The sequence below is a fragment of the Zosterops lateralis genome (genome assembly GCF_965231275.1).
Source record: "Zosterops lateralis genome assembly, chromosome: 7".
NCBI lineage: Eukaryota > Metazoa > Chordata > Aves > Passeriformes > Zosteropidae > Zosterops > Zosterops lateralis.
Window position 1 is genome coordinate 18864400 of NC_139767.1, and position 26100 is coordinate 18890499.

A 26100-nucleotide genomic window follows, 5' to 3' on the forward strand; every position below is an offset into this window, starting at 1 on the left:
TCCAGTAAAAACACATGCACTATACTCAGAACACTTTTGGGGGCCACAGTAGCTTTGAGATTTTTAAAAAAAATATATTACAAGAGGGAGAAAAGACTTTTAAACTCATTTGCTAATATTCATATAGAAGAAGGCTGAAAGAATTGCCTTGAATTACACTGTGTATACATCAGAGAACTATTTCTGGTTCTGTTTCTGTTATTATCTCTGAGTCCAAAGAAAATTACTGACTGGATGCAATCAAGTTCCTTGCGGTTAATTGCTTTCAAATCTAAATGTGAGCTGGCAGAGAAGCTTGATATCTGGTAATAAGAGTTACTTCCTTGGATGGACTGCTGCTGTAACCCAGCAGGTTCATGAGAAGGGGGAAGCTGCCAAGACATTGTACTGTCATTCTAATATCTGACAAGGTAGTCTGAACATTCCTGCCCTTCTCAAACTATTAAATGCTATTTTCTTTTTGTTTTTTCCCCTTTTCTATTTCTTCCCCAGGCTTCTTCAAGTTTGATTCTTCCTGATGTACAGATTTGCTTTTTATCCTTCAAAATGCAAGTTTTCACAAATGTCTGTTCCCCATTACAGAAATAAACTTCTAAATGGTGACCAGCAGTAGTACACTGACCCAGATACCCAAACCTGTAAACTCTGAACTCCTTATGAATAGTCTATCTTAAACTTGTTTAAAACCATATTCATGCAAGTGCTGAAGTTTTTTTCATTCTTTTAAGAACTAAAACAGAGGTTAGTAGATCTTTTCTGATTCCTATGAAGAAGCCTATTTACTGACAGGAGCATAAGATACCTATTCTGTAGGAAAACATCCAAGAGAAGATTGAGCCATGCTTGGAGCTGGCCTCTTTGAACCTGCTGATAATTGGGAAGCTGCCACTTTGAACCATAAAACCCAAACTATTCAATGCTGGATCAACATTAACTTTCAAATATCAAATCATTACATAACATTTACATTGGGAGTTATTAGGTTATTGAGGAAATAGAGGAGACCCTGGTTTTTCTCAACTTCACCTCTAGTGACATTTGATAACTAAAGAGCTAACTAAATAAATGTAGATGTCAACTGGTGATTATTAAATAATTCTGTTACTTTAAAATTAATATAGATTTATTTCCTGCAATTCATACAGGTGCTCCACATTATCTCCTCTGAAGGAATGGGAAAATGCCACATAGAAACCCACAATATCTAAAATTTTGAAAGACAACTTCAAAGAATATTACCAAGAGCAAAATTTTTAAATGCATTCTGTGAAGACTCTTCTTCCCTGTCTCCCGTTCTAAGATTTTAATCAGCTTTTTTCCTCCTTGATGTTTTGCTTCTCCAGCACAGTAAAAAGGCAGCTAATAGATCTGTTACTACATTTAAATTTCTTCACCTCACATGCTCTTATGACATTTCTGTTTTAGATTTTTTCCTACACGTTATTCTGGAAAGAGCAATTTGTTACTTTAAGACTGAGCACAAGTAATTAATTTCTTAATTGTTGTACATTCAAATGGGAAAAGAAAAAAACTAAAACATTTTAATTTCATTCCCTTTTGCTGATGGTCAGTACTTTTCAAGGCCTTCGGTTAAAGATTTAAAATTCTACAGTTTTCCATTCCTTCTACTCACAAGCCTTGAAACATTTTTTGTTTTGTTTTTTTTTACTGAATAAAATGGAAAGTTTACTTTTTTTGAGAAAGTCTTCCTAAAGGATGCAAGATTTTATCACCATAATTTATGCAAGGAAGGGCTGGGACAATAAACAGAATACCAGAGTTCCAAATCAGTTTCCCTTTTAAATGTCTCCATGACAAGTTCTGTTGTATTTTTACACATTATTTATGGAACTTCATATAATTCCTAGCTTAAAAGGCTTTGAAACTCTTTACATCCGTTTTTCAACTTTTTCAACACTGAGGCAGCTGCCAGCTTTGCCAGCCTGAGATAAAGTCCTGACAAGAACAAAAATACAGGGATAATGTTTGATGTATATAAACAAATACCAGAGAATACACCCACCTTTTGCAGTGCATTTTGCCAGTGTAGACAGCATGAAGAGTCATTTAAAACTTAGCAATATTAGGAAACACACTAAATCTCTTCTGACGTTCTCCTTACACAGGCTGGTTATCAGCCTGTATGTTGGAATCTCATACTATGAATCAAAAAAGCAACCAACCACACGAATAAGTTCAAGGGATCAAAAGGTGTATTTGGAAAGTGAGCAGCTCTCTCATAACCTCCCTTAATGGATTACCAAACACACTCAAATATTATTTAGCAAAAATATAATCTCCACAAAGAAAACATTTACTGTTAAGTGAGAATTATTAATAGCCATAATTTGTAACATATCTTACCTATAGCCTTCCCAAAGCACTCTCCAGACTCTAGGGCAGGAAGAATGAAAATAAAAATGGCTAGAGCTCCAGGCATTATGCACGTTTCTCTTCATTACCAGGTTTACAGTGACCTAACAGTACAGTACAGTACAGCTTTATAAAGCAAGATGTAGTTCTTGCCTCAGCAAACTGCTATCTCTTTTTCATAGGTATAATATATTAAGTAAAACTATTAATAGCAATTTCGTAAGTGGAAGGAACAAAGAAATATTGAGGGCAAGTGATAGAACAGAGATTACACAGCAAATCAGAGTGAGAATGAGGAACAGAACACAAACCTCTAGTATGTTTTTGCATTAAATTCACCAGGTGCCTAAACATTCCTGGTATTTTACTGACAAGAAATCATACGAATCTACATCTTGAGGAACCTGTCCCTGAAATACAGCAAGTTTACTGTAAGCTTAACTTGTGTACCCTTTTTTACTTAGTGAATACATCATTAATCACACTCAAACACACTGAGTCCATCAACACTCAGCTATTATTTTTGTGACAAAAACATTTTTATAGTTCTACTTATCATTCCTGACCAATGTTGGCTTGTTCTGTTGGCACACCTTTCTGTAACTTAGATTCCTTCTTTTGTCCTCCATTCTACAATTTTATGCTACATGAGGTACAAGTCTTTAGGAATGAATGACATTTCTTGTTCTCAAAATGTTACTACGTGTAAGGACACTATCTGAACAACCATCTTACAGTATTTGTGTGAATACAGAAGTGGGAAAGTTAAAAAAAAAGAAAAGAAGGAAAAATGGGAAGTGAGATCCTGTGAAAGCATCCTTTCTGATTTTAAGAAATGCTTCCTACCTAGAGGCAGCTATATATTGATAGAAATAAGACTGCTGTGACTCCCAAGATGAACTAAAAATCAGTATTCATGTGTTAAAAAGGAATTCTGTATTTGACTTTAGAATAGATGGGGAAGGAAAATGCAGCATGGCTGGAATGAATCCATATGAAGCAACATTCTGATGTACCAACCTTTATTTTTCAAGGATTAAAGAACTTTCATAAAATAGAACTAGTGGACTACTGTTGTGGTTTGAAAGCAAAATGAATGAGAGGCTCCAAGTCAGAAATATAATTTAATAAGAAAAAAGGTAAAAATAAAATAAAATAAATGCAATAACACAAAGGATCACTGACAGAGTCAGAATACAACCTGAGCAGGATGGTGGAAGCAGTCCAGGTGAGGTACTCTTCCTGAAGCAGTGATCCTGTAGAAAGGTCTGGTAGCTCTGGTCCTCTGGGAATCCAGTGGGTAAGTGCCACTTGCACTGTCCCACATACCAGCTTATATCCAGGTGAGAATGCTTGGCTCCTCCCCCTGGGCAGAGCATCTCACAATAGGATGAGGAGTGTGAAGTGGATCCTTGATGGCCCATTAAACAGAGATAACCCCTGGAGGGAGTTACCTGTGACTCATGGGCCAGGTGTTGATTGGCCATTAGCAGAAGACACCCCAAAGGCCATAAGCAGAAGAAACCCTTGGGAAAACACTAGCCCACCTGGTTTCAACAGTTCATGAAGATGGTGATAGAATAAATACTTTGTGTACATCCTACACTGCAACCCAGGACAACTACTTAACACTAAATAAATTCCTTAGAATTAAACTTCATGCAATTGTTACTCTGTCAAAGCTGTAATGGAAAGTATATTGATGCTAATTAGCAATTATGCTTTGGTATTGTTAGAAAACACACATAGTCAACTGATAGCTTATAAAAGGGGTATGGATAAGAAAGATAATACCCAGAGCTCATCCTTACACAGCTGTGACAGCAGACTTTCTCACTGAGTTTTTCCTCATGACAGTATAAGACACAGGCAATGCAGGAATGGAGTGCTAATGCTGAAATGTCAAAACACAAGAAGTTCAGTGTAAAAGATGCCAACACATGAAAAAAAGAATCTTCTTCCTCACTGCAAGTGTGGAAAGAGGGGCATTCTGGCTGGGTTTTCTGAGAACACCTATTTGCATAAGATTAGAAGATATCTGCATCTCACCAATGATAATTTAGGGAAAAACAGAACTAGTGGAAAAGTTTCAAAGAGTATCTTTTTCAGTAAAAAAGCAGGATGAATTGTTAATGTTATTTTAAAAAGTGATCTTTACTAGCATAAACATTTTATTTTTATTAATAATTTTTAACTTAAAGGAAATCAGTATATAAAATTCTCTAGTATGTTGCTTCATGGAAAAGTAACAACAGTATGTTCATCTCAGAAACTGATGACAGCAACAAATGTGTGTTAACAGACTTCTTTGAGCTTAAGGTCAATAAAGAACCCCTTCAGTTCAGAGGTCTGATGAAATGTACTGAAGTTAAGCCTAGTTATATTGCACACAAAGAAGCTGACAAAAGAAGAAGGAAAAAAACTAAAATAAGGTGATGTTTCAGTGTGTGACTCCAGAGGCCAACCCAGATGATCCTACCAAAAGGGGCCAGACTGTTTCTTTCTACCACTCTCCTGCTTATTCCTGGTCATGTGAAGCATTCCCTCCCTCACTTCAGCTGTATCACCTGAGGCACCACTCTGCAATCACTAACAGAGTAGAAAGTTATCTGTGTTTCTGCTGGCTTCTTTTTTTTTATCTCACTGTAGAAGTTCAGACTCAGGAGGTTTTTGACAATCCCTGAAACAGCAATAAAAACAGCATCAGGAGTTTGTTCCTGGGAGATGAGGGAAAATGAGAGAAAGAAGCCAGTTCTCTCCTTTTCACTAGCAGTGAATTGCTAGATCAGCTCTCTATGTCTCTCTTCACATGCTCTAGGTCATTAGTACTGACTTTCAAGTCTGGAGGCTCACTCTCAGGCACAGTGACCTGAAGTGATGTACCAAAATAGGCAAAACTGGCATGGCTCCACTGCAAGAGAATCCCATTTAAAACCCCACAGGCGCTGACTCAGCACAGAATCAAAAGACACAAATCCAAAGCACATATGAGACAAAACACAGATACCTCCTGATCAGCTGTCATCACCAGTGACTCCCTGGGCTCTCTCAAAGAAGAAGTGCTATTAACACAAGCATATTGATGATTTACCAGTTTCTGGAAATTTTCAGCCTGTGCTCTGAGAACATTTTCTCTTACTTATCTTTTAAATAATTGATTTGTAAGGTTGCTCTACTCCTAAAAATGGGTGTCTATTTTTCTTTATTTCTGAATGCTAGGAAACTCATATACATTTCATTATGCCTGTCATGCGTACATCAGTAAACAGAAGAAGCATGCACTATATTCAATGTTGTAGTAGAAATGCTCTACCTAACATGGATTTGAATTGGCCTTGTTTACTTTGAAGTGGTGACCATATATTCAGATGACTTCTACAGATCAGTAGAAATGAATGCCAGTAAATTTTTTACAGTACCATCTGGTCATATGTTCTTCTGCATGTCAAATTTTGTATTGAAAATTATGTTGTAGATACATTACAGAGGTTTTAAAGGCTTTTAATTGGTAGCAATTTTTCTAGAGGGTACAATATCCCTATTACAGAGCCAAGTTTTTTACTGTTATGAGGCTATGTTGATCCTCTGGGGAAAATTATAATTAGATGCTCTTGGTGGTCTGTTCTTTTGTCATAATCTTATGTTTCTAGTCCAGTATTAACTGTCTAGCCCACAGACTTAATATTTTGCAGGGATGTACTTTTGCTATCTCAATAAAGTTTGTACCAATTTGATCAATTTTGAAATCTTTAGAATATCAATTTGAACAATATATTGCAGATTTCAGAGGTAAACAATAAGTAGATTTTTGTCCTCACTGAGCATGCTCTCAAACCTGATCACAGTGGGCTGGTGCTCCACAGAAGAAGTAAGGATACCATAGTACAATGCTAAAACAATCAGAAAGGTTTTCATTTGAAAATAACTGGGTTAGGTGGTGACAGGACGGACAAGGAGTTAAGCTCCCTTAGCTGAGCACTGATTCATACTAGGGTGCTGGGAAGTAAAATCCTTCTTACAGTCCAGTCATGTCTAAGGTGCAGAAGCTTGTCTGTCACAGCACACCCAGCTAATACATGAAAAGGCTTGAGGAAAGAAATGCTGTCGTGGTCTTGGCTCTTTGTCACTCCACATTATGGAGCTCAATCCCAGAAGAATGTATTGGAATACCATGACAAATCCATTTCAGAGCTCCTCTTAGCACAAGGAGCATTTTACTCTGTCTATATGTGCAATCAGGTCAACAGCTGGAAAAATTCTTATACCTCTTGGGCCAGCCATGCTATATATAGCTGTAGGCAATGTGATCTATGAGGTGCTATATGGGGAAGGAATCTTAGGAAACCAGATAAAGCAGTAACTTCTACTGTAATCCTGGCGTAACTCCCACCCACAATGAGCATTTCCAGATATGTTTTCCCAGAAAACAAACAAAAAAACTAACAAGAAAAAACACACACAGCCCACAAAACAAACAAACAAACATCACCTACAGAAGTCAGCTTCACGTTGAAACTTTACTTAACAACCATTCCTTTATTTTAACTTGTACATTTTTGTTTGGGCCTTTAGCATGTAAGCCACAGAGTTCTATGGGATGCAAGTATATACGTGTTTATGACTTATATCATAACATCTAATTTACTTCATCAACATTAGTAGGTGATTATTTATAATAATGGGCCAAAGCTTATCTAACTCTAGAATTTTATATTACAGAATGATTGCTGAGCTTGGGACAGTGTGTTCATTTGCATTTAATTCTCTTTTGAAACAGTGAAATTCTGCCACCCTCTGGACAACAACTAAACTAAGACATATTTACAATCAGCTTCAAAAGATGCCACTTCTGCCGATAAAAGTGCATTGCTTTTTAAGCACATTTTAAAATTAATTACTGAGCTTCATGAAAAAATAGAAATTATTATTAAACCATAGGCAAAACAACTACTTTCAGTACAGAACAGCCTTCTTACTAATAGGATTTAATCAAACAGTAAACTTCAAAATTTTCTGTTCTTAACTTTCTTTAACAGTCACTTGAATGCTCACAGCTGTATTTTTAAAGATCTGTTACCAAAGTATGATATAATGCAAAGTATGAGATAATGTTTCATGCCCACATTTATTTCCATAAATCAGAACATTCTGGAATTATCAACATTTTTCTGACTGAACCAAGTGAGAACAAGTATAGAACCAAGTTCAGTGGGAGAAAGAAAGGCAAAGAAGGTTGCATTATAGCTGATGAAACTAGCTTTAAAAACATCAAAGGGAAAACACGACTCTTACATTCACATGACAAGCAGCACTTGTTACTAATAATATTGCCAGTCAAGGCATTAATACGATCATTTGAAACAGTAAAAGTCACATTCAAAGTTTCAATTTGTGCTTCCAGTATAAGTGTGAGGAAGGAGGGCTATAGCATAGGTGGTGCTACATACAGTACCTTGTACAGTATCTTGTTTTGGCTATGGAGCCTAGCTGCTGTTGTTCTTGGATGAGCTCAGCCAGCTGTTTTTGCAGAGACATGTCTTTACCATGTACTTGTTTAATAAACGGATGTTCCAGAAGATGGGTGACCGAAGGGCGCTTTTCAAAATCTTTGATTAGACACCTGTGACAGAGAAATAGGGGTCTCAGACAATGATGTTAGATGATTACAGCATGAATTGAGTCAGTTTACTCTGTGGCTGTTACTCTGGGGTTTTTTTCCACAAATCTGAGTTCCTCAATACGTAAGAAGACTCTTCCATACAGCAATAAATCTGGCATAAAATACTTAGCTAAGTAAATGCACTCTATAAGTATACTAGTATAAAGACTACAAATTTGAGCTTATTTCCTCTCTCTTTTTAACTGTAACTAGATAAAAGGAAAAAAATGACATTGTATCCTGTAAGAGTTAATGTACATATGGTTAATATACATAAAAATTAAGATGAATAGACAACACTTCATTCACTTCAATTTTCTACCTATTCTCCGATGAGAGTTTGACTATGAACTGCAGGACATAGCCCATTGAAAATCACAACCTAAATCAGTGGTACAACACTAATCAGAATGATTTGATATAGAACTTTGCTTTCAAAATGAATGTTATGGGTAGGTATTCTATATCACAATGATGAGTGTTAACAGAAGAATTATAGAAAATTCTGTAAACCTGCATAATTCAGTCTGGAAGAGAAAGGAATCAGTCAGAATTAAATGCTAGCCAGGGTACCAAAGTTCTTTCTGTGATAGGAACAGGTGAACTAGTAATGAGTAAAAAAATATGTCCTATTAAATCAGCATAAAATAAAGCACCATGCTAATTTATATAATCAAGATTTAAGTTTGGCAAAGTCATCACTCAAGTTGAATTATTTTTGGCATAATAAAGCTGAAATAATACCATTCAAGCAGAAGAATGATCCAACAGGATAAGACTGCTTTCAAGTATCCTCTAATTAATAATATTAAATCATTCTATTAATCTTGCTCAAATAATAATTAAAATGATATTATTTGAGAATGTGAAAAAGAAGTGCTGCAATTCAGTATATACCTCCCTTCTAGTATCTGTAATTTTAGCAAATTATAGCTCAAGATGAATTTATTTGATGAGATGCATTCATATTACATAGTTCACAATTTCCTTTCATATTTGCTGAATAAGTACATAAAGTACCTCCCCTTCCCAGGCTAAATATCACAAATAAAGGCTATCATTTTAGCCAAAAGTTCAGTGAAACTTTAATACATTTCAGAATTTATATTCTAGTAATAAAAGTTACGATGTACAAAATTTAAACTACATTACAAAAAATCATATACATTAATTGATTTCAAATACTACCAAACACATTAGCAAGTTATTAAAGTTTAGCCTCACCTCAAAGACTTTACTGAAGACTAAAGTCTGGTCCTGAAATATCTTTGCACACAACTTTAATACTTTAGGTTCCCGAAAACCATTTTGCTAATCTCTTCTGTACATCTAGTCCAGGGAAAAAGTCTGTAAAATGTGTTACCAGTTTTTGGAACGATTTTGCTATAGGCTAGAACTGTAGCCTCCTGACAGAAACACTAAAGCAACACAACCTGCTTTATCTCCGTCCCTCTGAGTGCAAGGCTATAAATACCAATCCTTCCCCTCCATGAAAAGATCCATCATTACCCTTGAACAGGTTCTGACAATCTCCCCTACCCCTTTTCTTTTTGTATTCTGGGAGTTTTAAAAGTCAATACACCCACACAGACAATATGGTCCATGCCAATCCTGTTTAAATTCATGTTTCCTGAGAAAAAGGAAAAAAGCATTTGAAAAGAAAGACAACATTAATCAGGAAGACAGAGGAAAAGAGAACAAAACAAGTGCTACACATTATACAAATTCACAGATTGATGGCAAGTATCTGAAGTGGAGAATTCAGTCTGAAAAGCTCATGCACTCATGGCTTTTACCGTTCTATCAAGAATTCCAACTTTACAGCATTTATATTTTATTGTTAATATATAAATGTTCTTGTTAAATTTGGTTTCATCTGGAGTTTTTCAGTACTATAACCAAATCCAAGTGAATCTACATCATAGGAACATGGACAGTTCATGTTGGAAGGGACCATTCAAGGTCATCTAGTCCAAATCCCCTGCAATGCACAGGGACATCAACTCTATATATCAAGTTGCTCAGAACCCTCAGCTTGACTTTGACTGTTTCCAGGGATGGTGCATCTACCAACCTCTGTCAGTGTTTCACCTCAGCCTAAAACATGTCCTTCTGACAACTAGTCTGAATCTACTCTCTTTTTGTTTAAAGCCATCATCTCTCATCCTATCACAAAAGGCTTTTCAGATAATAACATTAGAGTTTAAATGGATTCTCTTAAAAAAATTCTACAGTTCCAGACAGGATATCTTGTGTTTATCAAAAGTGTGAAGAACATGCAAACCTTTGACCTGGCAGCATGCAGTTATTAATATGAATTCTCTGAGCTCTGAACAATGCATCCACAGGGACACCCTACAGACAGAAGTTGCATTAGAGTTTTTCTATATACATGGCCCCCAGGTGAAACATCAAAATGTCCCGGATACTGCACTCATTGTGGAAGCCCAACAAGAAGGGACATTTTTGAGAAAAAAGTTCTTAGCTTCTCTCTTGCATGCCTGAAATGTGAGCTTTTCAGGTCTGGCAGATGCTTTAATGAGCACAGGTAAGTTCTGTGAAGGAGGTGATCTCGGAGATCTTTAGGATTATCTTTGATTCTCTAGCATAATCTTGCCAATCCCCACTGACTATTCACTTTGTGTGCATGCTTCACGTTTCAACAATCGTGTTTATCTATTGTTTAATCTAAATGCAGCCTTCATTCTCTGGTAGTAGGATATTGCTGCAGTTTGTGTTCACATAGGATTTCACTCGAAATACAACCAACACTTTGTTGAATCGCAGGATGACTGAGTTAATGACACAAGACACATCAACATGATTCTGTAATCAAACTCTCTGCTCCAAGATCAGACAGCACATCTCCTATTGTGCCAAGTTTCTGTCTTCATTGGAAGAAGAGTTCTTTCAGATGGTTAATGTGATGACACAACAAAGCACACAGCTAGTAACTAACAGCTGTGCCAGGGTGAGGCAGAGCTGCTTAAATTCATGTCTGTAACTTTGTGTGTGAGTACTTCAGCTTCAGGGAAGAGACTGACAGGACATTTCCACTAGTCAGTTTAATCCATCAAGTCAAATGGCAAGTTCCTAGCAGTTTAAAAACACAGCAGCAGAAAGACCAAGTTGGCCATAGGAAACTGAAGTGTATAAGGCACACTCTCCTTTGCCTCTAAACAGCAGAAGTTTTGACACAGTCACTTCTGGAAATTACTCCTTACTATGTTTCAAACACAGTAAACAGCTTGCAGCTTAGTCACTTTAGGTACTGAGGGCTCAGTCTGTACTCAACTATTCAGTGCCAATTTGATGTCTCACCAGGCTTGCTGTGATGGAATGTAGGATGGAAAGCTGCCATGTGACACTGAAAACATAGCCTTTATGTTTCGCAGTGCATATTCCTTTGTCCTTATTCCTCTCTATTAGAAAAAGCCTATTAATATTCTGCTTCTACACCCTGTCAGTTCAACTGTGTTGCTTTTAGTGCAACATGAATGCCTGCTGCTGCTGCTGCTGTTCTTAGTCAACATCATCTGTAAAATAAAAATTCTTGGGCCACCACCTAAGTGCGAATGAAAAATGATGCATCAGACTGCTGGTGTCACTGCAGGTGTTCAATAAGGTGTCATTGTCATCCTACTGGAGGCAGTATTGACACTATAATGCTCTTCAGAAAAAAAAAAATTAAAAAATTAAAAAATCAGCTGTTCCAATGCTAAAGCCTGCACAGAGGTGGGAATTATCACAAAGTTTTCTACTGACCTGCACTCTGACATAGAATTATAATGTGTGGAAAAGTTAATTATATGAGCATTTGAGTTCAAAATTGCCAGTAAGTTCAGTGAGAAAATATATCTACCATATATACCAGAAAAAAAAGAATCAAGAGTAATAAACAAAAATTCAGTAATGTTAACATTTGAAAGGGTACAGTAACAAAACAGCTTTTACAATTTCACTCATCACAAAATATTATGAAAGAAGTGTGTGCATTGTACAAGTGAAAAACAACATTAAAAAGCCCTACTAATGAAGGATTTGTTTCTGAGGAAAAAGAAAATGAAAACATTTTCAGCTTCTCACCTGAGCATTAATTTAAGACCAGTTTGGACAGTTAGCTCAGGCACTGTCAAACATCAACCATACTGCAATTATTCATAAAACCAGTAAATGTGCTGCACCTGCAAATTCAGCCAATTGTTTGGCTCATGAAAAAAAAAAAAAGAAAAAAAAAAAAAAAAAAAAAAAAAAAAAAAAAAAAAAAAAAAAAGAAAAAAAAAAAAAAAAAAGGCGGTGCATTAGTTTGACCTGAGCAAATTGGTAGCAAATCTACTACAAGATGGGTTTCAAATAAGGTATGATGAAAGTATTACATTTAGTCTGCTGTTTTTTAGATCTAAAATAACAGAATGGCTTAGTAAGTAGAGATTAAAAAAGAAATAAAAATTGTATGTTTGCCTTGACAAAAGTCAATCCATTATCTAATTGGAAATTCTAGTATCTTCCATCATGCTTTTTTAGCTGAAAATTAATTCTCAGAATTCATTAGCGTCACTACATTAAACATAGGTTGCAGCCATTTGCAGCAATCTCACAGCCAGGCTCCTAAGCACCATTTCCATTCTGCCACAATTACAAGCAAAGATGAAGCATTTATTAGCAGAGGATAAGAGCAGCCTCCCATCCACAGGCCCATCTGAGACAGCCTCTAAAAATTCACTGGCTGCTTGCACTCGGATGATAACATTGTTGGAATTGCTGGGTCTCACAATGTAAACAGCCATTTCATAAGTAGCCAATCAGATGGCTGAAAAGGAGAGATATTTATCAGCATTCATGAGCTAATATTTACTAATGAATAAATGGAAAGAAACAGATTTCATAAGAGCTGCAGTGGTGGTCTAAGTCTCCTGTGTGTTCAGAAATAGAAAAATAATTACTAACGTCACTCACTATTGCAGCCAAACCTAAGCAGAGCAGCAGCAGTTCTTTCTTTCAGAAATTCTCTTTCATTAGATCTATAATGATCTATTTGACCTCAAGTGCTTTCTTTAAAGAGAAAGAAATCAAGCAGCTGCAACTCTCATTGCTTAGTTACATTATGATTTATTGCCAGTATTTTGGTTTTTTCAATTACATTTTGTAAATGTTACATTTTCTGATGATTTCTTATCTGCTACAGTATATTGCTGGAACTCATTTTGTCTCATAACCCAGATACCCAACCAGACATCTAAGCAATTATTTAATATCTACATGCACAGAAGATACATAGGTAAATATTTGGAAGAAATTATGACTGTGTATCAGACTTTATTAGAGCTGGGGGATTCAAACAACAGCCTCTGGGTGACAGTGATATAAAGTCTCTGCGCTGTTCAGCTGTTATGTGTTAGCCAAAGTCCCCACTGCCACTCCTCTGGTCCTTATCTCCCTTCCACTCCCTGCCTCATCAGGGTGCTTTCCTCATCACCAGCTCCTCTCACAGCTCTAGACCATTCTCCCCTGCCCTCCACATACTCCACTCCTTGCACAAGTATCTGCTGTCTAGCAGTGAGGAATGTTTCCAGGACTCTGATATTAGGATAAAAGAGCTTTCCAGGGTCTTGAAGCAGACTCCAGGTCATCCAGAGGTGCTAAGGTCCTCTTGTCCCAGTCCCAAAAAATATAGTTACCAGACTGTCCCCAAAGATAGAGGTGTTCTAGAGTGGCTCAGCTGAGGTTCTAGAGTGGAAATTTCCCAGAGGAAGAGGAGAAAGGTCATACTCTCTTAAAAGGACAGAGCATTCTCTCCTAAGCAGGGAGAATGAGGTCTGTAGGTTCTGAGCCTTTTTTTAATCCACATACTTACCTGATTACTTACATCACAAGGTTGCTTCATGATGCAAGATTAATGAAATCAAGACCATGACCTCAAATGGGTTGACTCCCTCTGCTTAGAGAAATGGAAGGATAGGCACTGACAAGCAGGATCATCTAGGCCAGATACATTAAGTCAGAAACTTTCCAGTCAAGGAAGGAAAAATAACAATCTCTGATATTTCTTAGCTGGTTAAAATGCTCAGTAACTGAGTGTTCCTTCCACCCCTGTACCACATGTAGCTGTGGCAGGCACTGGTCAGTTACATGCAGCCAAGAGGTGGAGAAGACATTTCATGAACTACATCTATAATAAGATGCAGTAATGTGCCTGCTTCTCTGACACTTCCCTGCTTTCCACTTGCAGGCCTGCCCAACCCCCACTGCTGCAGGTCACTAATTTGCAAAAGTGAACTAAAAAACTGTGACAGCTTTGCCAACAGCATTTCTGTTTTCAGTCCTAATTCAGCAGGACTCATAGGATAGAAATAACCTTATCTTCAGGACTATATATAGCTGTCCCTTTGCAAAAAGTAAATGCTGGGCACTAGGGATATGTGTGGAGGTTAAATAGGTCTCCTGTCTTGCACAGCAGCCCATGATAAATAATAAGTATTTTACTGCTCATTCTGCTACAATCAGATACCAGGATGAAAGACTGAATTTACGACAAAGAACTCAATCATCACATGCATGGTATAAATTTTGAGGGTCAGAACACATTTATAACATTATTGATCTGCCTTTTGGTAGTAAATGGTGTAAATTACTAATGCTCCTTAAGAATGAGACAAATACTCAAACACTGAAATGTCACCATCACCTATTTTCTTAATAAATCTTCTTTCAGTTTAATGTTCAATATCAAGCACCATATAGTATAATTTAGAGCACACATCTGAAACATAACTAAGATTCTATCACACTGAAATTGTAAAATTAGGTGTAGTAAATACCTTTACCTCTTCTAAATCTTCAAAATTTAGAACCGGTTTCCCAGCCTTGTTTGGGCTGGGTAGGTATTACAATATATTTTGGCTCATATACATGGTTTAGAGAACAAACAACAGAAACTCTACGGAGTGGCACTTCTTGCAGCTGTTCAGGATGGGTCTGACAGTTGAAATCTTTGAAATTTTATCAGTGACAACAGAAATACAATCAGAATAACTCTAGGAACATCTCAAAATGACCAAATACATTTATTTACTGCATGATGAAATTGATTTCCTTTCACCAGGAATTGGTCTGCTCTGTTTCTTTGGTCTGCCCTTGAAGGCCCAGAAAAACAAAATCCCTTCAGAACCTTGCAAAACTGAAGCTTTTTATTAGAAACAGTATGCTTTGCATGTGTACCAAACATTCTCCCTCAGGCACCTATCCCGCTTTGACACTACAGCATGCAGCTGATTTGAAGCACGATTTTTCCTACAACTACTCATTAGAAAGTTGAAGATAACTGCATTTAATAAATATGTCCATTCCTCTGTATAAATACATATGTTTCATGCAATGTTCAAAAGTGGCAGAGATCTTTTGTCAGGTATTATAATTTGGCATTTCAAGTTCATCTGTAGACAGATTCTGAGAGTCTACATCAATGAATGAAATGCAAAAATGTACAGATTTGGTGATAACCTTATACATTGCAATCTGTATCTTTCTGACATTTGCAAACCTCTGCCTTCCCAGACACCATGAACTTAGTAAGTTATGTCAAATGCATATCATGTTCTCAATGAAAGAAACAGTAAAATGTTCTTTATGTAACATGAACAGAATGTCACTAGACAATTGCTTAGATTGTTAAAAAACTTTATCTGCATTCAGAGAAATTAAATACAGATGGACCACTTAAAACCTATATAATCTAGATGACCTATTAACTGAATAGCTCTGAATGTAGACTCATCAATATGAAATTCAGCTTGCTAAGCCGTGTTTAAATTGAGTACAAAAAAGTGAGTTTATCAGGACAAAAAATTATCTTTGTACTGTGTTTGCAATGTCATTGCTAAAAGTTACATTCTGATGATAAATGTGACTATAAATCCTAAAGTTCAAATTTTGACTTTATTATTTCCTGAATTTCTTAATTCTTTAATTCCCTCCAGCTCAAGAATGACTAATTAATTCAAAGAACCATAATAGCTAATCATTGGTTAAATAAATTTAAAAGGAGAATGTCTGTCTCTGGAGATACCACTACTAATCTGAATTAAATTACCATTTTGTGATGTAATGTAAATAAAAGTTATTGCATTCTTCTACTACAAGAACATATTAACTCTCCTATTTATCCCTCAAGATCAGTCAAGCTTTAAAGTGCCAAGAAAATTATTTGTCACTGCTGTGGTAGTTTACATGGTCTTACAGAAATGGTAAAAATCCTACTGATATGTAGATAAAGTAAAGGTAATTAATTATCACTCACATTACATCTGGAGAGCCATATTTTTCATACACAATCACTGCAGTATAGATAAATACACATATGTAGAACTTCATTGACCTGTCAACGAAGTATGTATGTGTAGCCTGTATCTTAGTAGATACCAAATACAAAATCAGCCTGTTGCCAGAGATGAGAGCTGAAATTGTGTCTTCTGTGCATTTCTTAAAAACAAAATATCTAACTCGGACTCACTACCTTCATTGTAAAAAATCTTATGAGAACTACACATTACAGTCTTCATCTCAAATCAATGTCAACAGAGCTGGGAATAGAAACATAGATTCACCAAGCTAAAAGCCATCTTGACATTCTCTGTTCAGATTCTGTAAGCATTGCATCTGACTAAAATGCTGCTGCAAAGTCTTCATCTCTTGAGGCAATAGTATTATAATTAAAAATATAGACTTCATTCCTGAAAAATGTATGATTGCTATTTTAGCAGCTTAGATTTATCAACAATGAAATTTCCAGCTCAGGCATGCTGTAAATCACTGTAATATGTTAGAGACCACTTATAAAAAAATGCCTCTTGAGACAATGGCATTTCAAGGGATGGCAAAATGGGCCGGAAAAAAGCTACAGTGACCAGGTTTGGCGATCTTGGCATAAACAAAATTATTGCATAAAACAAACTGAAATCAAAAGCTTAGCCAAAGCAACATGCTCAGTTTTGGTCAGTACACAGGTCTGGCCTGCAACTTGAATAGATAAGCTTGTTATGCAAATGATGCTAGCATCAAGAAGGAGGTAGATAATGAAATTATTCAAAAGCTAACCACTCATCACAAGGGTGACAGAAACATCAGGCAAGGTCCTAACACACGGTTAAAAGGCACTATGGAATTTATACAATCACTGCTTTTAATTTATCATAACTAGGTTGTCACAAGGCAGGCATCAACAAATGCATAACTAATGCATATAAATGAGCAAATTATCAGTAATGGCTAAAAGGTTTGCAGTTGTATGATCCAATGTTTCATTAACTAAATTTTTCTAAAAAATCCACTAATGTAAATCTAAGCCTCCATAAAAATATCTTGTAACCTCTGTATCATAACGTTACTAACACATGCCCAAGAATACAACAATGTCAGAGATATTTCAATTTCAGTATTCTTTTAAATGCAGCTGTAACATGGGGTATTTATTACAATTGTTGCATTTCTCCATGTTAAGAGAACCATGTATGAGCATATTTCCTTACTTCATTTTGCACATCACTGCAAAAATGAAAAGCAAGATTTGAGAACTTGCAAAAATTTATGATGAAGAAGTAAAAGCAAAAGTAAATAATAATCCATATGATTAAAGAGATACAATTTAAATATATAAGAAACTCAAAGGATAAGATTAAAAACAAGTTTAGCCATAAAGGATTAACATCTGATTTGTTTTATGAACAGTGCACGCTAAACTAAAGGACTGAACAAATGCTAAGAAATGTTTAGCTGAGTTTTTGTATTGTTCTCAAGCTCAGCAGGGACTTCTAACAGGGAAGTTACCAAGAAAAAAAAACTTATATAACAATGCTGAAGGTTAATGCACAATGTTCCTGAGACAGGAATGTAATCTTATTTACCAGGTGCAGTGACTTTTTAAAACACAAGTGGAATATAATCTACTAGTGCTGGTCCCGCAGAATAAAGACTACAGCCTTTAAATACAATGTAACCAATGTTTTTTTATAACAGAATGAAATTCATCCACCACTTGGTGACCCTTGTACTTCAACACTGAATCTGCCATAGATCCCAATGCACCCTGCTGTGTAAACAAGGACATGCATTACGGAGAACCAGAACTTGGATCAATCTGCTCTACTGTAATCTGTACCCAATCTGTAAATACTTCTGCTACTTACACTGAAGAGATTCTGAGTTACATTGCAGTAATAATAATAATAATGATGATGATGATGATGTTGTCCTTCCTCTGTAGGTCAAACATTACACTACATCTCACCTTCCTGTCTGGTTAAAGATCGGCATAGTAAATAGCAGTATTTTTCAGATTACTAATAAAATTTGCATTAGTGTTTTTATTTTTAACTTCTTCTAAAATGGCAAGACCTTAGTACACAAGTTGTTGAAAAAAGTATCAGGTAGGGATATTGTACTCTGCAATTAACTGGATACACCAAGGAACAGAACAGATTCAAAATGCAGATGTGCATATTTACAAACCTGTCTTGAAAAGTCAGTACTGACAAGTGGTGCTACAATAGTATTCCCCATATTACACAATTTGGGCTGTAATCGGCTCCAATGAAATACTGAAGAATACTAAAAATCACTCATAAAAGTTGAAGTAAGATTTTTGAATACAATGCTAGCAACTACTAAACTGTGATTTCGTACTGTCACTGTAAAAAGAAAAAGATAAAGCAAAAGCATATTTTAGTTTGGTGACAGCATCATGCTCTTGGTACTACTGGTGCTCAATTAAATGTATTTAGTACCAATACAACCTACTGAATCTTACTAAAGTGGAAAAAAGGCAATTATTTTCTTTCTTGTCTTTCAAATTCTTATTTTAAATTGACCAGCAGTCATTTTCACTGTCCTTTTTCCTCCTCAACAAAAAATTTCAATAGGAAACCATCAAAGAAATCAGGTATATTTTATAAACCTGTTCTAGGTCCATCAAAATCAAGAGACACTCAAATGAAGAAAATTACAAAAGATCAAACTGTGCTGTAAAGCTTTCAAACAGTGAGGCATGGTCTAGAATCTATGAGAAGAAAACTGTAGTCAAAAACATGAAAAGCAGTAACTCCATAACAAAATTCTGTTTTCAGATTGGCACACTTAGGTCTTGCTGAATAAGCTGTTTTTAAAAGGAAAACAAAAAAAAAACTCACTGTGAAATGAAATGGTTGAATCCTCTGCACCATTTTTCAGGATGTAGCAAAGTAGGTGGAGGATTTCTGAAAAACAAAGATTTGAGTTTTAAAATGTTAATGTTATCTCACAGATAGTCATCAAAGATGCTCCTGGTTCCACCAGGGAGAAAATTATAATTAAGGAAGTAATAGTCAAATTGTCTATGTGATGCCTTTAAGATGCCTGTTGGTTTTTTCTTGCTGTTGCTTATTCACTGACAGCTCTCTTTTCATGTCCTTCTCCTTTTATGTCAATACCTTTGAAGCTGGTAGTCAGCATAGCTCAGTGTACTTTTCAACATTTCCCTTTCAATTCGCCCAGACTGAAAATGCAATATTAACCTAGCCATCAAACCACTTTAACCCTTTGCCCAAGATCATTTATTCTGACCAAAACTTTTAAAGCATGGGTAAGAACAACCTGTAGGATTTTCAGTCTGGGTTTTAATCTATATTCAGTTTGGATGACACTGTAAAGTCTAAAGCTGTTAAAAATAGATGCTACTTTTAAACTAACATCTAGCAGACAGTATTTTATATTAAATAGTAAGACGGCCTTCATAAAAATAAGTTTTCAACTCTGGTAAGTTCCATGGTAGTTGACATAAAATTCCTTTCCTTCCTCATTTTTTCTGTTACAATTTAATTACATAAACATACAAAGCAAGACCTATAGGTCATATTAAGTGAACCAAAGTTTAAGAGGCTCAAATTTAGGAGGACCAACTTACAGCAGGAATTGATTATATTATATTATATTATATTATATTATATTATATTATATTATAATCCTCCAGAGCTTTCTTTTGCAGCTTAAAATTTGCTAATACTGAAGTGTAATTTAACTTTTTAAGATTAAACTTACAGAGGTGTTTTATGAAACCTTAGTGATTTATCATTTGCTGCATTTGAGGGTCACATATTACTGAAGACTTATTTACAACAGAAATATACAACAATATTCTGGATTGTATCACAAATCACGTCATTTATACTGTGGCCACATTCCATAGAATAAAACTGCTGGGAAACATATCACAAAACAAAAAGGAAAACAGCATAAGCAACATAAATTAGTGCTGATTTGCTCAATAGTCATGAGTTTTTTATACATATTCATTGAAAAATGAGTTCCATTGAACAATTACTCTAAAAAATGCAAGCAAATTGGTTTGAAAAAAAATTGCAATGTGGCTTTGTAATAGATGGACTATTTTGTTCATCTGCATCTTTTCAAAACAAATGCAGCCATCAAATTACACGGCAGGATGACAAGTTTGCTGAAATTACTATCTTATTACCTTTCTCTTTTGCCTCAGAAGACTAAGGGAATATGTCGGAGTCCAGGGCATCCCCCTGGGTGCCCTGGAGGGTCAGGGACCTTGGCAGAGACGTCTGCGACCCAAGCAAGAGGATTTCAAACCTGGACAGAAGGGTCTGAGACCTGTACAGGGGGGTTGGAGACCCTGGCACAGAGCCCAGAAAGACCCTGGCTTTGATTTTAGTCCATGGGAGAGGCTTCCAACACTGAGAGAGGAATTGCAAACTACAAAGGTGTGAAAACAGTAGTTTAGCTTAGCGCAGGGTGGAAAATTTTGTAGTTTTGCGGTTCTTAGAATAGAGGTGAATGGGGGACAAGATGGAGGATTTAGGGCGGTGCCCTGGATTCTTCTTGTTTTCCCTTGGCATCCATCTTCTGATGTGATGGTGGCACAAAGTAGTTTAAGGGGATTGGGTCAAAATAGAAATGACCCTTTTAGTATAGGTAATAGGCACTGGCACATAATTGTAAATAACAGACACGTAATTATCTGTATAACAGGACAGTGACCTCCCATCAGAGGGCAGTTGCCTTGTGTTCTAGCGCTGTTCAGATCTCGGCTGGGCACAGAGAAAATTGTGAGATATGAAAATAAACAATGAGAAACCTTGAAAAACAAGACCTTGAAGACTCCGCTTCTTTCTTGCGACGTGGCTCAGGGCTTCCAGAGGCAAAAGATTCTTAACCACCTGAATCTCAGGTGAAAAACCAAACACGAGAGGAATACTGCAGGAATGGTACCCTATCTGACATTTTGGATTCTGATGAACAACCAGTTTCTATTATACTGTGAAGTACAGTGTATTTCCTTTTAGAATTATACTAGCACTGTCTATTGACTATTTACAATGAAGTTTTGAATTTCATTGCAAAGTAATTTGCGTTTTCAAAAGCTCAATTACTCTTAATGAAATATACAGTTTTGTCTTTTCTGTTCATAATGTTCCAAAAGGTTTTCCAGATGGTAACAATGGTGCTGACAGAAAGCATATGGTTTGGAGGCTTTTTAACAATCTCACAAGGAACTTTCTGAACAAAAGACACAGAGATACTTTACATTAGTTGCAGATGTTATGATGGAAACAGGTGGGATTTCATCATGGAAGAACAGATCAGCAGAGTACATGTCATTCAGGAAATACAGTTTGTCATTTGCAGATTAATGATTAATGAAGAAAGCCATCTTTTTAACCATATAGAACATGTTTTGTCGAACAAATTACTAAACTACTAAGCTCTCACTGATAGCTACTCTCTTTGGCTGACCCAAATCAACACAACCAAGAAGTAGTAACTCTAGGATGTAATCTTGAGCTTGATACTCTTGTATTTGTTGATAAAAGATACTATGTTATTTTTGCAGCAAAACCATTCACCTCTGTACTTAGACCATTATAAATTGATGCTTCAAGCACCTGGTCTGTAAAATTGAGCTGATAAACCAAAACAGAATCTTAATTCATTAGCATCTGTAAATTATTTGGTTCCCCTTGGTGAAAAACATTACCTTAACTACAAAGTAAAAAAATCAGTCCATCCTTTTCTGGCATCATGTGAATTAATGATTTCCATAAAGATGCATAAGAGCATCACCTTCTTACCTTCACTTTGTCTAAGACACTAGAAACTGTTTCATGGTGATAGCAGAAATCACCACTGCTTCCATGGCATCTCCAAAGGGGGACTTCTGCAGTAAAGACTCTAAGTTGTAGGGTAATAGGAAAAGGCAGATATTCAAAGGTAACTCTAAACTCTTATCATAAGCATGCCTGGTCTTTTGCAGTTTGAAATTAATAATCCATTGAGATATGTTGGGAAAGATGAATCAGAGAAACCTTATAAATATGATTGCTTAGCAAAAGATTCTGAAAATATGAAACCTGTAATCGAAATGAAAGCGTACTTTGAGTTGTAGGATACCAAGTCTTAGTTGCTGTATAACCTGAAGACAATAGCCTAGCCAGCTGAAGGAGAATCCCTTTTGATTGAACAAGACCTTTCTGCTGGCTAAGGGATCCAAAGGTCAGTGTAGCAAAACAGAAAAGTCTAAAGAATAGTTTTTAGAGTTTAAAATATAACACATGGTAATGTAGTAGTTCTTATAGGCTGTATGTAGATTCTATAGGGTTTTGTGTCTTGTATTGGTTGGTCACTGTAAATTAGAATATTCATCACAAAAGGAGATAGAATGGATTGTAACCTGGACCTCACTCTCTTCTCTTCTCTCTTGGTTTCTGCGCTCTTGGCTTTCCCTCACTCCTCTTCTCTCTTCTCTTCACTCTCTGGTCCCTGCTCTCTTGTCTTGGCTCTCCTACCTTTCGTCCCTCTTCTCTTCTCTCTTCCCCCTGCACTCTGACCCCTGCCACGTTGCTCTAGCTCTCTCTCCTCTTCTTGCCAGCTTACCCTCTTGCTCTCTCTCTCCCTCTCTCTCTCTGGGACTTCCCTTCAGCCGAGGCTGGTGGCTGAAGGGAAGGCCCTTTCTACCCACGACCCTTGCAATAAAACCCACATATTCTAGAATATCTCAGGTTTGCAGAGTACCTTGTCCCTGTAAGTCACGGATGCTTCTACAGAGATACCTGTAACTCATATCCTGATTCATATCTCATTAAAAAGAAAAGGTAAAGTAACTCATAATCAGATGCTAAACTACAGAGAAATAACACTTGCCTGATCACTTCAGGTCAAGGATCAAACTAGGGCCATTTTGGATTCCAAGCTCTGTTAATCCCATTATATGGAGCTCTGCGGCTTTGTACCTGCAGCAGCCAACATCAGTCCATTTTGCCAACACCTGGCTATTACTGCAGCACTCAAAACACATTCATAGAAAATCCTCTCATTAACTTGCTGACATAACTTACTCTACTTTTTTCATATAAAATTAGAACACTCTGCATGCAATCTTTCAATCATCTTTGCACATGTACAAGAAGCTGAAGCACAATATAGTCTTATTTTCTATTACGTTTGATGGAAATTGTGGGAAGTAGATAGGGATATTATTGGGAAAAGCAGCTATAATTGGGTTTGTCTTTTGAAAATGTCATCTTTTGATGCAAGATGAGTAATCGACCATTTATTTCCCAACTTTGTCTTTTTTCCTTTAGTTCTTTCTATAATTCATAATTAGTCACAGAACTACATGCTCTGTTTCCTTAGGCAAATTCATTGCCCTTGTGAGTAGTTTTTCTGTCCTTGTATTCAGTGCTTTCCATGGCCATTTTAACGCTGTTTTTCACTGGGAGTTTTGCATCAGCAAAGAATGCAGGGTTGAGACTGTACAAGACACCCGTACAGGGGAACAATGTTCCTTCTAAGGACAAGAAGACATTAACAAGCTTATCAAGCAAGAACTGCTGCTGAATTCTGACTGATACACACACAGCTGTATGCTGGAAATATTTTAATCTGTAGAGCTTTATGTGTTCCCATCATTCAAACTGCCTCCAAAGTCACTGGCTCCAAAGTCACAGCTGGTGAGGCAAAATTGGTCATTTTACCACAGTAAGGCCAATGATGCAGTCCAGTGAGCACAGCTCATCCTTTACGTTAAACTGTGAACCTAATTACAGATCATGGATGATACATATTTGTTGGTAATGACAAAACAAATATATTCATTTATGGCAAAATTTAAAAAGACTGAAAACACATCTACTATTTTTCAAACTACTTCAGCAAACACAGTCATACATTTTACCAACAGAAATCATGACAGTGCCTCCAATTACCAAAACGCAACTGATCAACTTACCACATTGTTTCTAATGAGAAAGTAGCAGATGAACAACTAACACCTGCCACCATGTATAGGCTTTGACAACCACCACTCCCCATAAGCACATTTTGGACTATTCTTCTAGCAGGCTGAAGAGACTATAGATCTGTTGACAGTTTCCTAGGTTTAAACACAGCTAGTTTTTACATGAAAATACACTTTTCAGGCATATTTCAAAACACTAATTGAAGCAGCCAGAGAAAAAGGACAAATTCAACCACACATAATAGTAAGATTTCCTTACAAAAGCTGACAGAAAAATAATTAGTTTTATTAAAATACATGAATACATGAATACTAATTAATACCTCATAAATTCTCATACAATTTAAAGTCCTGCCACTCCAGAGCAGGACTCTCCACCTTGGGTAATCCTCCAAAAATAACCAGGTAATTCTCAAAAGGGCTCAGAAGATTTCCTGATACACTTGGTTTGTGGCCCATTCAAATTAATAATAGGTGTTCACTGATCTGAAAGAAAAATTCAGACCCTCAACACTCTCCTATTCATCTGTCTCCTACTAAAGTCTACTGAAGTTCAACTGACTTCCATTAATATATTTCACCAAAGTCCACTTAGCAGGAAGCAGTGTATTGTTATCAGCTCTGTGAAGTTAAGATAGAAACTGTAGAAACTTGCAGAAGTGGAGAATCAGTACAAAATCATCTGTGTATATAGAGGCAGGCCTTTGAAGTTGCTTTTTAGGTCAGTGGAAAGATACCACCAATCTGAATGCTGTTCATGGAGCCTCCACAGTTGGGAACTACAGCAGCAATTGGCTCAAGAGATCAGGAGATCAGAAAGAACACAGGATTTACAACAAAACTGGAAGCTTTATCAGAAGCATGGGAGAGGGGCAAAATAGCTCCAGGCCTAATGCAACTGTCTGCCAATTGAGTTGATCTAGGGGACTCCAAAGGTAATGGAACATCCTCAAAATGCCAAAAATTCTGCAAGTCTTGATAGTATCAGGCACCAATCTCCCTTAAGTCTTCTTAACCAGATCTATAGGCATGGCATTCCCATGACTATACAGACAACAAGGCGTAAACAGTATCTTAAGACTGTACACATCAAATCACAGCATATGAGACAACTGGAAAAGACAGTATCTACTTACGGCATCTTTAGTTTCTTAGGACTCAGCACAATTATGTAAAACTTTCTTGGGCAAGAGAAGAAACTAATGCTAAATCATAGTACTCTAACTATCATAGTACTCTAACTATATACAAATCATAGAATATACTGAGTTGGAACGGATCCATCAGGCCCATTGAGTCCAACGTCTAGCCCAACACAGGACATTCCCAAGAATCACATGCCTCAAAGTATTGTCCAGATGCTTCTAGAACTCTGTCAGGCTTGCTGCTGTGACTTCTTCCCCGGGGAGCCTGTTGCAATGCTCAGTCACCCTCTGGGTGAAAAGCCTTTTTCTGATATCCAACCTAACCCCGCCCCGACTCAGCTTCATATCATTTTCTCTGGTCCTGTCACTGGTCATGAGAGTGAAGAGATCAGTACTTACCCTGCCCCAACCCCTTGTGCCAATGCTGAAGGCTGCAGAGAGGCCTCCCCTCAGCCTGTAGACTTCTGTCCTGGCTAGGAGGTCTACAACAGACTCCCATGATGGCATCTGCATTATTTGTTTGTCCCTTGATTCTTATCTAGAGGCTCTCAACTGCGCTATTTCCAACAGAAAGCTCCATACATTCTAGCCTTTCCATTACATACTGCCACCCCAATCCCAATCTCTTCCAGCTT

General features: G+C 36.7%; 1 protein-coding gene across 1 annotated transcript in view; it reads right to left on the reverse strand.

Annotated features, from left to right (window-relative positions):
- The window catches only part of MYO3B (myosin IIIB), a gene marked incomplete at its 3' end in the record, with an annotated part of 190620 nt that overhangs the window by 108352 nt on the left and 56168 nt on the right, over positions 1 to 26100 (reverse strand). The window contains exons 9-10 of the mRNA XM_083864590.1: positions 19213 to 19278; positions 7826 to 7993 (exon numbers count right to left, since the gene is read on the reverse strand). Coding sequence (XP_083720716.1) covers positions 7826 to 7993; positions 19213 to 19278 — 234 coding nt within the window. The remainder of the gene's footprint in view (positions 1 to 7825; positions 7994 to 19212; positions 19279 to 26100) is intronic.